Source organism: Galeopterus variegatus, unplaced genomic scaffold (assembly GCF_000696425.1).
Source record: "Galeopterus variegatus unplaced genomic scaffold, G_variegatus-3.0.2 Scaffold67, whole genome shotgun sequence".
Classification (NCBI taxonomy): Eukaryota; Metazoa; Chordata; class Mammalia; order Dermoptera; family Cynocephalidae; genus Galeopterus; species Galeopterus variegatus.
The window spans coordinates 224,146-236,566 of record NW_007726178.1 but is presented as its reverse complement, the minus strand read 5'-3'; the positions used below and the strand labels follow the sequence as shown (position 1 = coordinate 236,566).

Here is a 12,421-nt window from a genome sequence, read left to right as displayed (position 1 = left end):
AATCTGCTGAAGATCTGTAGAGCACTTCTCAGTTTACCACGGTCTTTCCCATACATGATCTTTGATCCTCACCAGAGCACTGTGAGGTAGATAAAGCAGGGACTAATATCCTTTTATCAGAGAAGAAGCCAGGTTCACTGAGATCACCTGTTGGAACCACCAACTTCACCTTCATTGTACAATCAGCTGATTTCTCATTTAAATTCAACTTCTACTTTCCTGCTTTGGATAAGCCTATAGTGTGTGTAAAAATTAGACTAGGTTACTCTCTTGCCTAAAATTCTGTACTGGGTCAGGATGGTCCTCAGGATAAAGGACAAACTCCCTCGTGGGGCGTGGCAGGCTCCTCAGGACCCAGGTTCTTCTCACCTTTCCCATGTCACCTGATGGTTTCTCCTTTCATGGCCTGGGAGCCAGGTTCTCTTCTGCCTCTGAAGCTTTGCGTTCTCTCTGTACTTCTCCTTCTACCTGTAAAGTGTACCCATTTTCTGCTCTTCCATCTTCCTTCCTCATTTTACCCGCCACCAGATTCAGTTGAGACATCTCCTTCCCTAGAAGGCCTTTGGGACCCCGTCTCTCCTGCACGCACTGACAGCATCTTCTACCTACCCCCCACGCCCCCCATCACACCCATCTGCAGTTCTGAGCTGATCCATGCCTGTCTCCTCACATAGATCATGTCTTTCTCATTGTTGTATTACCAACACATAGTTAGTGCTCAGAAAACACTCATTTAGTGAATGAATTATATAAATCTTGAATAAAATATGGTCCCTTTTTTAGAAACCAGTTTTGACACATAATACTTTGAATTTGGCAGGATTATAACTTTCTGTCTCCTGCTGTACTGTCATGCTTTTGTTTTCACGCTGGCTATATTTTGGTCAGGGCTCTGACTCCAGCTCTGACCTATCAGTCATCAATATTTTAAAGCTGGAAGAGATGTATCTGACAGAGCATGCACTCAGTGTTTTTTGAACTGCACACGTGGACTGTGAAAAACCAGAGATCCCTGCGGCCCGCCCACCTGGGACTGTGGCAGAGACTCGTGTTGAGACAGCAAACTGGGAAAGAAATGGTCACTGACCCTTTTTTCAGGAAATTGGCTTCAGTTTAATTTGTTTTCTATATGGGCTACTGCCCAAGATTTCATTTGAACAAACTTTCTATAGCTAACAAGGATGGGAAACCCCTAGTTCTGGTTCAGTTCCCTCCTACCACACATAATCTCTAAAAGCACAGACAGGGCAAGTGGTTCATCTGAGGCCCAGTAGCTGCCAGAGGCAGATCCTGGGTCAGAACCAGCCTATAACTCTAACAGAAGTGCTTGTTTGTACATGGGGGAGTAGCTGGTAAATAAGATCAGAGTTTTAGCAAACTTTCTGCTTGGTGAGCCTTTTGCTTCCATTCAGTAAAAATCTTTAAATATGTACTTCCTCATTCATTTGATAGCAAAATTCATATAGGAAGCCATCCTGAGTTTCTTCAGTCATCCATTCTGAGTATGATGTAGAAGACCCATATTTGTGGCTAAAGTCGTATCCTTTTTAATTTTTCGCTTTAACCAACTTTAGGCAACATGTGGATACATTCTGGCTGTGACTTTCTCCCTTATGTTTCTAAACATAAGATACTAAATGCTAAAAAGCAAATAAATTAGAAATATGGTCCCTCTTGTCATCAGAGGGCTTCAGTGAATGTCTCTTTCTGCCATCTTCCACTAAGGGTCATCTGATATGCACATGTGTCTTGCTGGTGTATTTATTGTTCACATACAGTCATCGGAACAAACATGCTTCAGGTGAAATATTAGTATTTCTAAGAAAACAATCTTAAAACTACAAAACAATGCTTTAGGGACTGTGTGGGGGAGTTTCTGTGGCAGATTGACAAATTCTATAATTTCTGTAGCACAGAGATTGGGGAATTAGTCAAGAGTTCAGTCCATGCTTAGTAAAGCATGCACAACTTCTTGCTGTGACATTCATCAATCCTTGAGTCACTGTCAGGGTTTCTCAAAAGACTGTAGAGCAGAAAATCACTATGCCTATGAAAAAATAGACTTACAGTTCTGTCCCCTGCCACCCTCTGCCTTGCTCCCTCCAAATTAAGTTATCTGGTGGCTCGGACCCAGAAGACCATGGAGCAAACCACTTGCCCTGGTACCAGAGGCCACCCCTTTCTCTGGGGCTGGTGTGCAGGTCTGACTGCACCTCTTGAAGGGTGAGTTCTGTTGACTTCTCCCTGCTTCCTTAGACACCGTGGTCACTGGACTAGTGCTTTCTGTCTGGGATACTCTGTGTTCTTTACTTTTGTGAACCTCCTGGGTTCTGATCCTGTACCTTGCCCAGGCCCATGGGTCTCACTTTCTCTACCTAGTGGCTTCCTGGTCTTGACCTGTTTAGAGTATGTATTACCTGCCAGGCATTTATCTTTCTTTCTTTTTTTTTTTTCCTTTTTGTCTTTTTTACTGACCGGCAACGGGATCGCAACCCTCGGCGTTGTGCCCGCACCTCGCTCAGCCAGTGAGCGGGAACTGGTCTCCACATGGGATCCGAACCCTCGGCGGGAGCGCCGCCACGCTCCCAAGCGGCGCACTCTCCAGTGCGCCACCGGGCCGACCCTTATCTTTCAACAAGGCTTCTTACTGAGCCTTTCCTGTCAAGTCCCACGGGTGCCCATACCTAGATTGATATTTATAAACATCCCACTAGAGTACAATGGTTTTCTATTTTGGGGAGCAGACTTGTATCTTTGCTGGCCTTGGTAAATAACTGAATGTCTGTCTGATAGTATGAAAAGAAAGTCACTCAAATATCAGTGGACTGAGTGAGGACTCAGTCCATACCTAGGCATCAAACAGTAACATAGAAAAATCCAATCATGGTTGTGGTTAATTTTTTTAACTCGAGCTTCTGATTCTAGGGTGTACACAGGGAGTAGAGGGCTTGTGAACAAGGCAGGGTTCCCTGCGCCCCCCCCCCCCCCCGAAATACTCTGTCTAGAACCTGTTTTCTTCTTATAGAAGCTGGGGTAGTTTAAACCAACCTCTTACTATTTGGGGCAGGATTGGGAGATGAAGACATTTGGCTTGATTCTGTACTTGAAGAAAGAACTTGGATCACTTCCAGATGAAAAAAATGAGGACTCACTACAAATAGTGTATCACTTGGTAAAACGAATGTGACTACCTTGACATGGACTAGCTTAAGATGTAGGACAAAAGAGAGGCAAGGAGTGATACAGGACCAGAAGGAGGCCAGGTCTCAACCAGGATAACATTTCCTTATTCTGACTAAGGATGTCATCAATATCCTTTAGAGGAGAGACTGTATAAATCCATATACTGTGGGTATATTGTTATATATTTGTTTCGATTAATAGTTCAGTTAACTATGTTTGTTTCATAGAGTTATTTATTAAAAATTTATGTGTGGATGTTCTGCTTTCTATGGTGATTTAGTTTACATATTTGAGCCCATCATGTAGAGGACTGTTTTAAGCACGTTACACAGATTAACTCATAGAATTGTCACAATAACCATATGAGGGGGTATTATTTTTACCTCCATTTTACAGATGTAGAACTTGAGGCAATGAGAGCTTTAGCAGCTAGTTCAAGGTCACATATCTAGTAAGGAGAAGAGGCAAAACTTGAACCCAGGGAATACCTTCAGAGCCTGTACTCCAGACACTTATACCATACTGCCTCTCATTATATTCCTCAGTCTAAAGAGTTTCTGGTAGATACATGGAGGACATTACATCAACAGTCCTCTACCTTCACTCAGCCTCGGACTGGGAAGCCTTAACTTTTAGAGAGATGCATGGGTACAGGATTAATTGTACATTGAGTTCTATAAAACCTTTTTTTGGAATTATTGACTATGGATGTAATTACTATAATGACAGCAAATGCTTTAATTACACCAAATGACATAATTTGTGTAAATGTGGTACATATAAGGAAATCACTAGATTGCATAATTGTAGCACCATGATAAGGTTGCAAGGTTCCTTGTTAAATTAGATAACCATGTGTATAACCACACAGAACAGGTTTAAGTTTGATGGTGAAAATAAACTACTGAGATGTCGCTCAAGATACACCAAATTTCATTTTAAACATTAAAAAATACCTCTTTTTAAAATCACATGCATCACTAAGTGATTTATGAAGCCCAGATAGGACTGGTCTTCCCATTTGTTGTTCTCTGTGGACCAGATGAGCCAAATCCTAAATGAGGACATGCTTGGTGAGAGCGTTCCACTTTGCCACAGTCATGGGTTTCAGACATTCCAGTTAGGGTAGAGTATTCTAACATATCATAAAATGGGATCCCAGATAACCAGTCTCAGCTCTTGGGACTTGGGCAGTTAGTAGTTTCCATCCAAGGGCAAGTAAAGACCATCTCTAACTACTAAGCTAACTTGGCTTCAATCTAGCTTCACAAAAAGACTATTCAGACCCACCAGTCTCTTACATCAGGATAAAAATTTCAGCATGTTTCATAAGGGAACTAGGCCCAGAGAGGTTAGGTGATGGTAGAGATCACCAGTATCTGAAGAAGATTCAGAAGTGCCACTTCGAGTGATTGTCAGGATTGGCAGGATATATATACACACATACACACGTATATTTCAAATATATGTACTTCAAAAAGTTCATGGAAAAATAGAATTAAAAGATAATACAAATCTTCACATGAACTTTTAAAAATACCCTTTTTAATGTCTATATATACGGAGCTAACACATATGTGTTTGTGTTGTTTATATATATACATATGCACATGTATTTAACTCTGTAGACATTAAAATGTGAATGTACTTATATAAGTATGTATAGAAGTGAATCTCTCATGGACCATATTTAATTTGAGGGTCAGCACCTCTGGATGTATAGTTTGCATTGTTTCCCAAAATTCCATGTTATAAAGACCATACAGTATTTCTGACAGGGGAAAAAACGAAAGGTTTCTAAAGTATTTCCATTACACCGGACTGAATAGTGTTAATGTTCATTTTGCAAGTATATTTAAAAAATTGGCAGAATTGTCTTTATAGGAAAGTAAGATGAATTATTCTTGTAATTGTGGAGTACTTGTACCACAAATATAAGACAAAGGGACACAGGATTTGTTCCTTTGACATCAAAGAATATCAGAGTTGGGAAAGATTTTGAGGTCACCCAATTCAACTCTTATTTAATGGGATTGCAATAATAACTAGAAATAAAGAAAGAAGCATAATAATTCCAACTTACAGGCTTTGGAGTTTTCCATGGAGAAAAGAAACCTGTAATAAAGAAAACAATATTTGAACCTTGAAAATATACCCCACTACCACTTACGGGTGGCATGATATTAAGGTAAATGTACTTGACTTTAGTTAACAGTAAACAATAACAACAACAAAATTATGCTTGGCTGCACAGTTTTCTTCAAGGAGCTCAAAATCATATTAATGATTCTACGAACATTTCCTTATTTGGCAACCGAGGATTCTGAGATACAGAGAATGACTGATTGTGTGGCAAATGGTCAACCACTGTACAAGACCCAAGACTGAGTCATCCTCTAGGGATTCTGTCACAGAGCCTATTAGAGGAAGAGAGAGAGGGAGTACACAGAGAAATTTAGAGTTTTAAAAGGTACATAGCTTTGTTTAGTATAAGAAATGATGCTGCTTTCTTTGTTTACCTGCTTTATGTGGTTAGAAATGAATCAACAAGGCTTCATTATTCCTAAATTAAAAAATAATGTACATGGGTACTTCAACATGTTAGTGGAAAGATTCATGTTATCTTTCAATTCTATTTTTCCATGAACTTTTTGAAGTATCTTCATATATACCTATATTATGAATTGGATTCTAGTATAAATTTTTATGTGACCATTCCCCCACTGAGATCTTCTCTAGAGCAGATTTGTATTTCATTATTCTTCTACCCCAGTGCTAGCACAATGTTTTGCATGAAAAAGTTCAAAATATTTGTTAACTGAATAAATCACGTATTGTCAAAGCCTTCCTCCCCCAATTTATCAAGCTCTTTCTATGATCACAAGTGGTATAATGATTAAACTGACCCTGTTGTGATCCAAATGACTATCAAGATAATTAAAAATAAAAGATAGGTTAATTCCCTTTTTTCTTGTGTTATTAATTTATCACACGGAATTAGTTTTTAAAAACGTGGTAAAAGCAAGCCTAAAAATAATGAGGATGGGGTTGGGGAATGGGGGAACTGCCACATGCTGGTCCCAGCAATTCAAAACTTAATCTAGCATCTAAAACAAAATTACTGTCTTTTCATATCATATCTTACTTCTTTCAATAATTTTCACGCATGTTAATATTAGATGGCATCTGATAAAATGCCCAATAAAAATGAAATATTGAAAATATGTCACATACTAGGTTTATCATCTTTAAAACTGGGACTTATCCAAAATTGGAATAGTTGACATCTATAACCCATTTATAGGAAATATCTAAAGCAATCTGAATACACAATGACCTGGACACTTTAGCAATCCAACTCAGGCATGACAAAAATACTAATTACACCTCAGTGCACCATTGTGAAGAACTGATGATTCATTTTACAAAAAGAGTGAAATTATACAATCCATCATGTTTCTCAGCTTTCCTTGGAACCCAGAGTTAAATTTAGTGCTGAAGTGTAATAACCATTAACACAAGAAGCTTGGTAGAATTAGCTTTCTTTCTGTCTCACACACTCTGCTCGTTCTTATCTCTCTTTCCAGCTCATGAAAAAAATTCGGTTCAATTTGTGGTTTGATTATAATTTAATTACAAGGATTTAATCATTCTTTTATGAAAGAGTTGAGAATAAAAATTATAGATAAATAAATACCTTTATCTCTTTTACTCTTTTGTAAAACACCAAGGAAATAGTTTGACCATCAACTAAAAAGTGAAAAATTTTTTAACCTATTGGCTAATTAACCATTATTTTCAGTAAAGAATAAAATTTATTTGCTGCTTTATGGAATGGCCAGCAACAGTTTCTTTGAGAAAAGATGTCATTTATACATTTTCGCAATGTCAAAACATTCATTTATTTTCTCTGCTTTCTTTGTGTTGTCGCCTTCTTCCTGGACTGCTGAAACAGGTATTTGCTGTTTGATGGGTACTGGGCATTTCTTAGGATTTGATACAGAGGTATTGAAAATGGTTCCTCTATTATGGAGCTCTCTTCTCCACATGGGACATCTTAGAAGATGATTTTTCCTCCTATAAAAATGTATAATCATGTGACCTCTCAGCAGTTATGGTGCCAGAACTAAAATGGCATAAGAGGGGGCTTGGTCAAGAGCAGACAAGGAGAGGGTGTTTAATTTGACCACCTTTCATCATAGGCACTTTGGCTTCCCATTCATTTAAGGCTGTTTCATTCAGTCTGACCTGCGATCATTGGCATGACCCAGGATTTCTTTACCACTTATATTACAGCAGTTCCTGCAATATTTCTAATGCTGAGTTGCACTGCGGAGGCTTCAATCCCTGAAGCAATAGTTACTCTTTCTGAGTCATTGTCAAAAAGAAGCTGCTTGCTGCAGAGGAGTAATTTTAGGTAGTAAGAAATAGCATAAGAATAGATTTTCTTAAAAATAAAAATAACTTATGTGACCCTTTGTGTTTCATGGGCAAATTATCAATCATGATATAAACATTTAAATTAAGAAAAATAGGAAACATTTATTTTTAGATATACTCAATTTGGTCCTGATTAAGCCAGAGGTCAAGTTTTCTATGTGATTGAACTCCAATGTTCTGCTCAATTTCATTGGAAGAGCTACAGAAATACTATGATAATGTACTATCATACACTATTATATACATACTATTATATAATACACTAGTATATATAATATACTACCACATATTATAAATGCACTATAAATTTTTGTGGATGGCACTTCTAGGAAATCAGGTCTATTCCAAATAACTTTAAAATAAACCCACCAAAAACCAAATCAAAACTTTTAAATCCTTTCAGAGACATGCAGGCTATTATATTGAGCTTATTTCTGAAATTATTTATTCTGGTAGGATGTAGATCACAGAAGCAAGACAAGACTTCTGAGATCTAGGAAGTTTTTCATATATATGTGCTGTGTGGTGAACTGCTACACTCTGCATCTATGGAATAATTTCTACTGTGCATAATTATTTAAAAACTACTTGCTAATTTTGTTTCTGCTGCTTATGTCACAGACCATAGGGACATCACTCCCCTGGCTCCCCAGACACCATTGCATCTTGCTTGATGTCCTAGCCTTTCTCTGTCCTAAGCATTTTGCGAGGCTTGATTTGCTGAGACTATTACCTTTTGGGCTTCTCACCACCCATTCTCATAGGAAAACAAGAACAGAGATATAGACAATTTTTTTCTTAAGCCTTTCACAGCTAAGGTAGTTCCCATTACAAAATCAAGTTCACAGAAAAAGAGCTTTTTCTTTAATAATAGTAACAGTTCCTTTATGTTTTAGTTTCTGGCCTTTATTTCCCCTACTTCTTTTTTTTTTTTCCTTTTTGTCTTTTATCGTTACTGGCAACAGATCGCAACCCTCAGTGTCGTGCCCGTACCGGACCGGGACCGGCAACGGGATCGCAACCCTCAGTGTTGCGCCCACACCTCGCTCAGCCAGTGAGCGGGAACCGGTCTGTATGTGGGATCCAAACCCTCGGCGGGAGTGCCTCTGTGCTCCCAAGCGGCGCACTGTAGCAGTGCGCCACTGGGCCGGCCCTATTTCCCCTACTTCTATAGAGAGCTGTGTATTAGAATTCTCCAGAGGAATTAAAATTTCTTTATAATGACTTAACCATGTTTTCCGCGTTGGCTTTCATCTTCAGCAACTTGGTGTGTGTTTTGTGTATGTGTATAAATGTGAACATACTTATTTAATCCTGAATCTTGAGAACAAAAGCAATATGCCTAAAGGTACAATTATAAGCTAAGTGAAATATGGGAAGGGACATAAAAGAAAAAAAATAAGAGAATAAATGAAAAAATTTAGATGCAGCTAATAAGGACATTTAGATGTTATTTAAAAATTTTTTTTAAGTAAATGTATTTTAATATAAAGTACAAAAATGAACTCGACCTCTAAAATCCGTCTTCTTTAGAACCAGAAATAAAACTAAAATGTATTTTTATCTCTTAAAAGCACAGTGAGATGGGCAGAGAAACGGACATACAGTACAAATAATATAGACAAGAAATTCTGGTCTTTGAGAATGGCATATTAAAATTTAAATTAAATTCTACATGTCAAGTAAATTCAACTTTTAATAAACTATAGAAATATGGTTGCCTGGCAAAATGAAATATGCTCAGATAGATTTGAATTTCAGATAAACAATGAACAGTTTTTTTAGTATAAGTATGTCCCATATATGGCATGAGATGTATATTGTATGGGACAAACATATTAAAAATTATTTGTCATTTATCTGAAATTTAATTCAATTAGAAATTCTGTATTTTTATTTGCTAAATCTGGTCACCCTGTGTAGGAAATATATATCCTTGGTAACCATTGAAAAATAAAAACACAATAGTAACAGCTACTGACCCTCAAATATTTGATATTTCTTTTTATTGGTGGGAATCTCGCTTTAGAAAAAACCTCAGAACATTCCATTTGCTATACAGATCATTGGATTGTGTTGGCTGCCTGTTCATCAGTAGCCTGGACTGAGGTCACACCTCATGAGATGCAGAACTCTGTGGCCATCGTTAGTGCTACAAAGGACCATTTTCAAATTGCATGATGACTGGCCAGCACATTGCCTTTTCCCAAGCAGAATGGTTCACAAAGTGGCTTTTTTTTCAGAACTACCTCTCCTGACACATGCTACCCAAAATGAAAGAATACTGATATATTTACAGTCGCTCTGAAGTGAGAGCTCCTTTCTGGCATGCATTTGTGTGGTGAGAATTTCATTATTATTTATTTTTGCAGGGCAACAGGATGATGAACTTTCTTAAAATCACCCAAATTCAAATAAGGGACCAAAATACAATGAAGAACAACTTTAACCCATCATGATATCTTCAGTTTGGAGTAAGACAAGGCAACTTTTTGAGATTTCTAGGAATTTCCTCAAACACAATTAAATCTTTCAACATGCTTCTGTGTTCCAGTTGATATGGTGAACTTCCACTTGTAGAATGTGAAAAAGTTTTTCCTTCGGCTGAGATATCTGCTAGAACGTATGATTCTGGCTTTGAAGATTATTGTTACAGTTTCTGTAACAATAGGGGACTCGACAATTACTAGAAATAATAGAGATGCTGGGGAAACACTTTATATTTCTCTTTTTCTTTAAGCAGCAGCAGAAGAGTAGAAACCACTTTGAAATACAGACCTGTTTCACTGCAGACTTCCATGTCCTGGCTTATCAAAAGCTGTGTTTCTGTTTTGCTTAAAAATGGGGACACAACAATGTGGATATACTTAACACTACTGAACTGTGCACTGAAATATGGTTAGGATGGTAAATTTTATGTTATCTATATTCCACCGCAGTTTAAAAAAATGTTTAAAGCAATTAAAAAAAGGAGAAAGAAAAAAGTGAAAAGGGAGAACAAAAGAATGTACGTATCATGTGCATGATAGAGAAAAAGGAAAAAGTAAGAAACTGAGAGAATTTTTTTCACAGTCCCTGTGACACCCTCCTGGAGGACAGGAAACTTACCTAAACACCCACACAGACCCTTCCACCTCTTAAGTTATCCTTTCTTATAAAGGATTGTAGGCAATAAATGGCACCCACGTTCCTAGTACATTTCTGAAAATATTTCAGGGACTGTGAGAAACTCTTCCAATAGAGAAAACTGGTTTTAAGAAGTCTCCCAAAGGGGAGAAAAAAGCCCCAGGATTTTTAGAACCTCCATTTAGGGCTAATTTGAGGGAGAAGAATACCACTAATAAAGTTAATGTTTAATTTAAAGATCTTCCCATTTTTCCCATAGCCTGGCAAACAGACCTAAGCTTTCCATCAAAAAATTCAGCCTTTGGTAAATGTATGCCAGCAGGGTAATGAGCTAATTTCCATTAAAACTAGTTCAGTGTTATTCACTTTTTTCCTGCTTTTTGACTGATTCATGTATTTCTTATTAAAATTCATTCAATGGGTTAAGCCCTGCAGTTCCTTCAGATAATTTGTTTAAGTAGGTAAAGGGGCAATTTTTCTTAATAAAACTGAAATAGGCTAAGAAACAACCTGTCCCTTAAGTGAGCATGGAAGAGATAGAATTGGTAGTACTCAAACATTGTACCACCAAGCAGTGCATTCAATTTGCAAGGAAGATTTCATTTGGCTGCCATGTTTGACCTGAAGATTTTTTTTTTGTGGTAAGCTGAGGCTTTCTTTGCAATGCTTTTTTTTTTTTTCCTTTTTGTCTTTTTTCGTGTCTGGCAACGGATCGCAACCCTCAGTGTCGCACCCGTACCAGACCGGGACCGGCAATGGGATCACAACCCTCCGTGTTGCGCCCGCACCTCGCTCAGCCAGTGAGCCACTGGTCTGTATGTGAGATCTGAACCCTCGGCAGGAGCGGGCGCACTGTAGCAGTGCGCCACCTGGCCGGCCTTTGCAATGCTTTAAGAACGATCCTTTCTGCATCTTTTAAGTAAAAGTACTTTTCTTATAAACACTATAAAATTGTTTTCAAATGGCTGTTTCTCCCCTAGCTTTGTTCCTTATGGAGAGAGCAATCCAACCATTTCAAGTAATCCCAATGAGTATCTAAAAAGGATAAGTCTGCACATGTTGTCTTCTGATAAACTCAGCTTCATAAAGGAAAGATTCAAAATAAAGCAGGCAAAATGAATAGCTTCCAACAGGAATAAAGGAATGGACTGGAAGAGAAAGAATTGTGTCAGGGGGACTAAACCTCAGAGTGAGGTGAGTCTTACAGAAAATACTGACAACTACAAAGGGCTTTTTATTTATGTTCTGAACAAGACCAAGGGCAATGAAGAGAGAAACTACTCTGGGTTTATGGCACACTAAACAACTGGCAAAAAAAATGTTGAAGGATATCAAGACTTGCAAGCAGAAAAATCCAGTTCTGAGAGTTTTTTTTTACTTTAATGGTGAATGTACAGCATTAGCATTTTTTTTTTCTTTTTTAAAAACCCATCTAGAAACATCTTTAAATAATTTAAGACAGATTAAATGTCTGCCTTGGTATTTTACACCAGCATTAAATAAATATTATTGAGTTTTGGGTGTCTTACCAGCATCATAAATTCAACAGATCAAAAGTGGAACCTTTGATCTTTCCTTCCACATCGTCTCTTCAGTGTTCCTTATTTTGGAAAATTTCACCTTCCTTTCTGAGTTTTTTTTTTTTTTTTTTTTTTTTTTTTTTTTTTTTTTT

General features: G+C 37.7%; 1 protein-coding gene across 1 annotated transcript in view; it reads right to left on the bottom strand.

Annotated features, from left to right (window-relative positions):
- MAGI2 (membrane associated guanylate kinase, WW and PDZ domain containing 2) overlaps positions 1-12,421 on the bottom strand; it is a 340,007-nt gene that overhangs the window by 177,969 nt on the left and 149,617 nt on the right. The window contains exon 7 of the mRNA XM_008577562.1: positions 5,267-5,298. Coding sequence (XP_008575784.1) covers positions 5,267-5,298 — 32 coding nt within the window. The remainder of the gene's footprint in view (positions 1-5,266; positions 5,299-12,421) is intronic.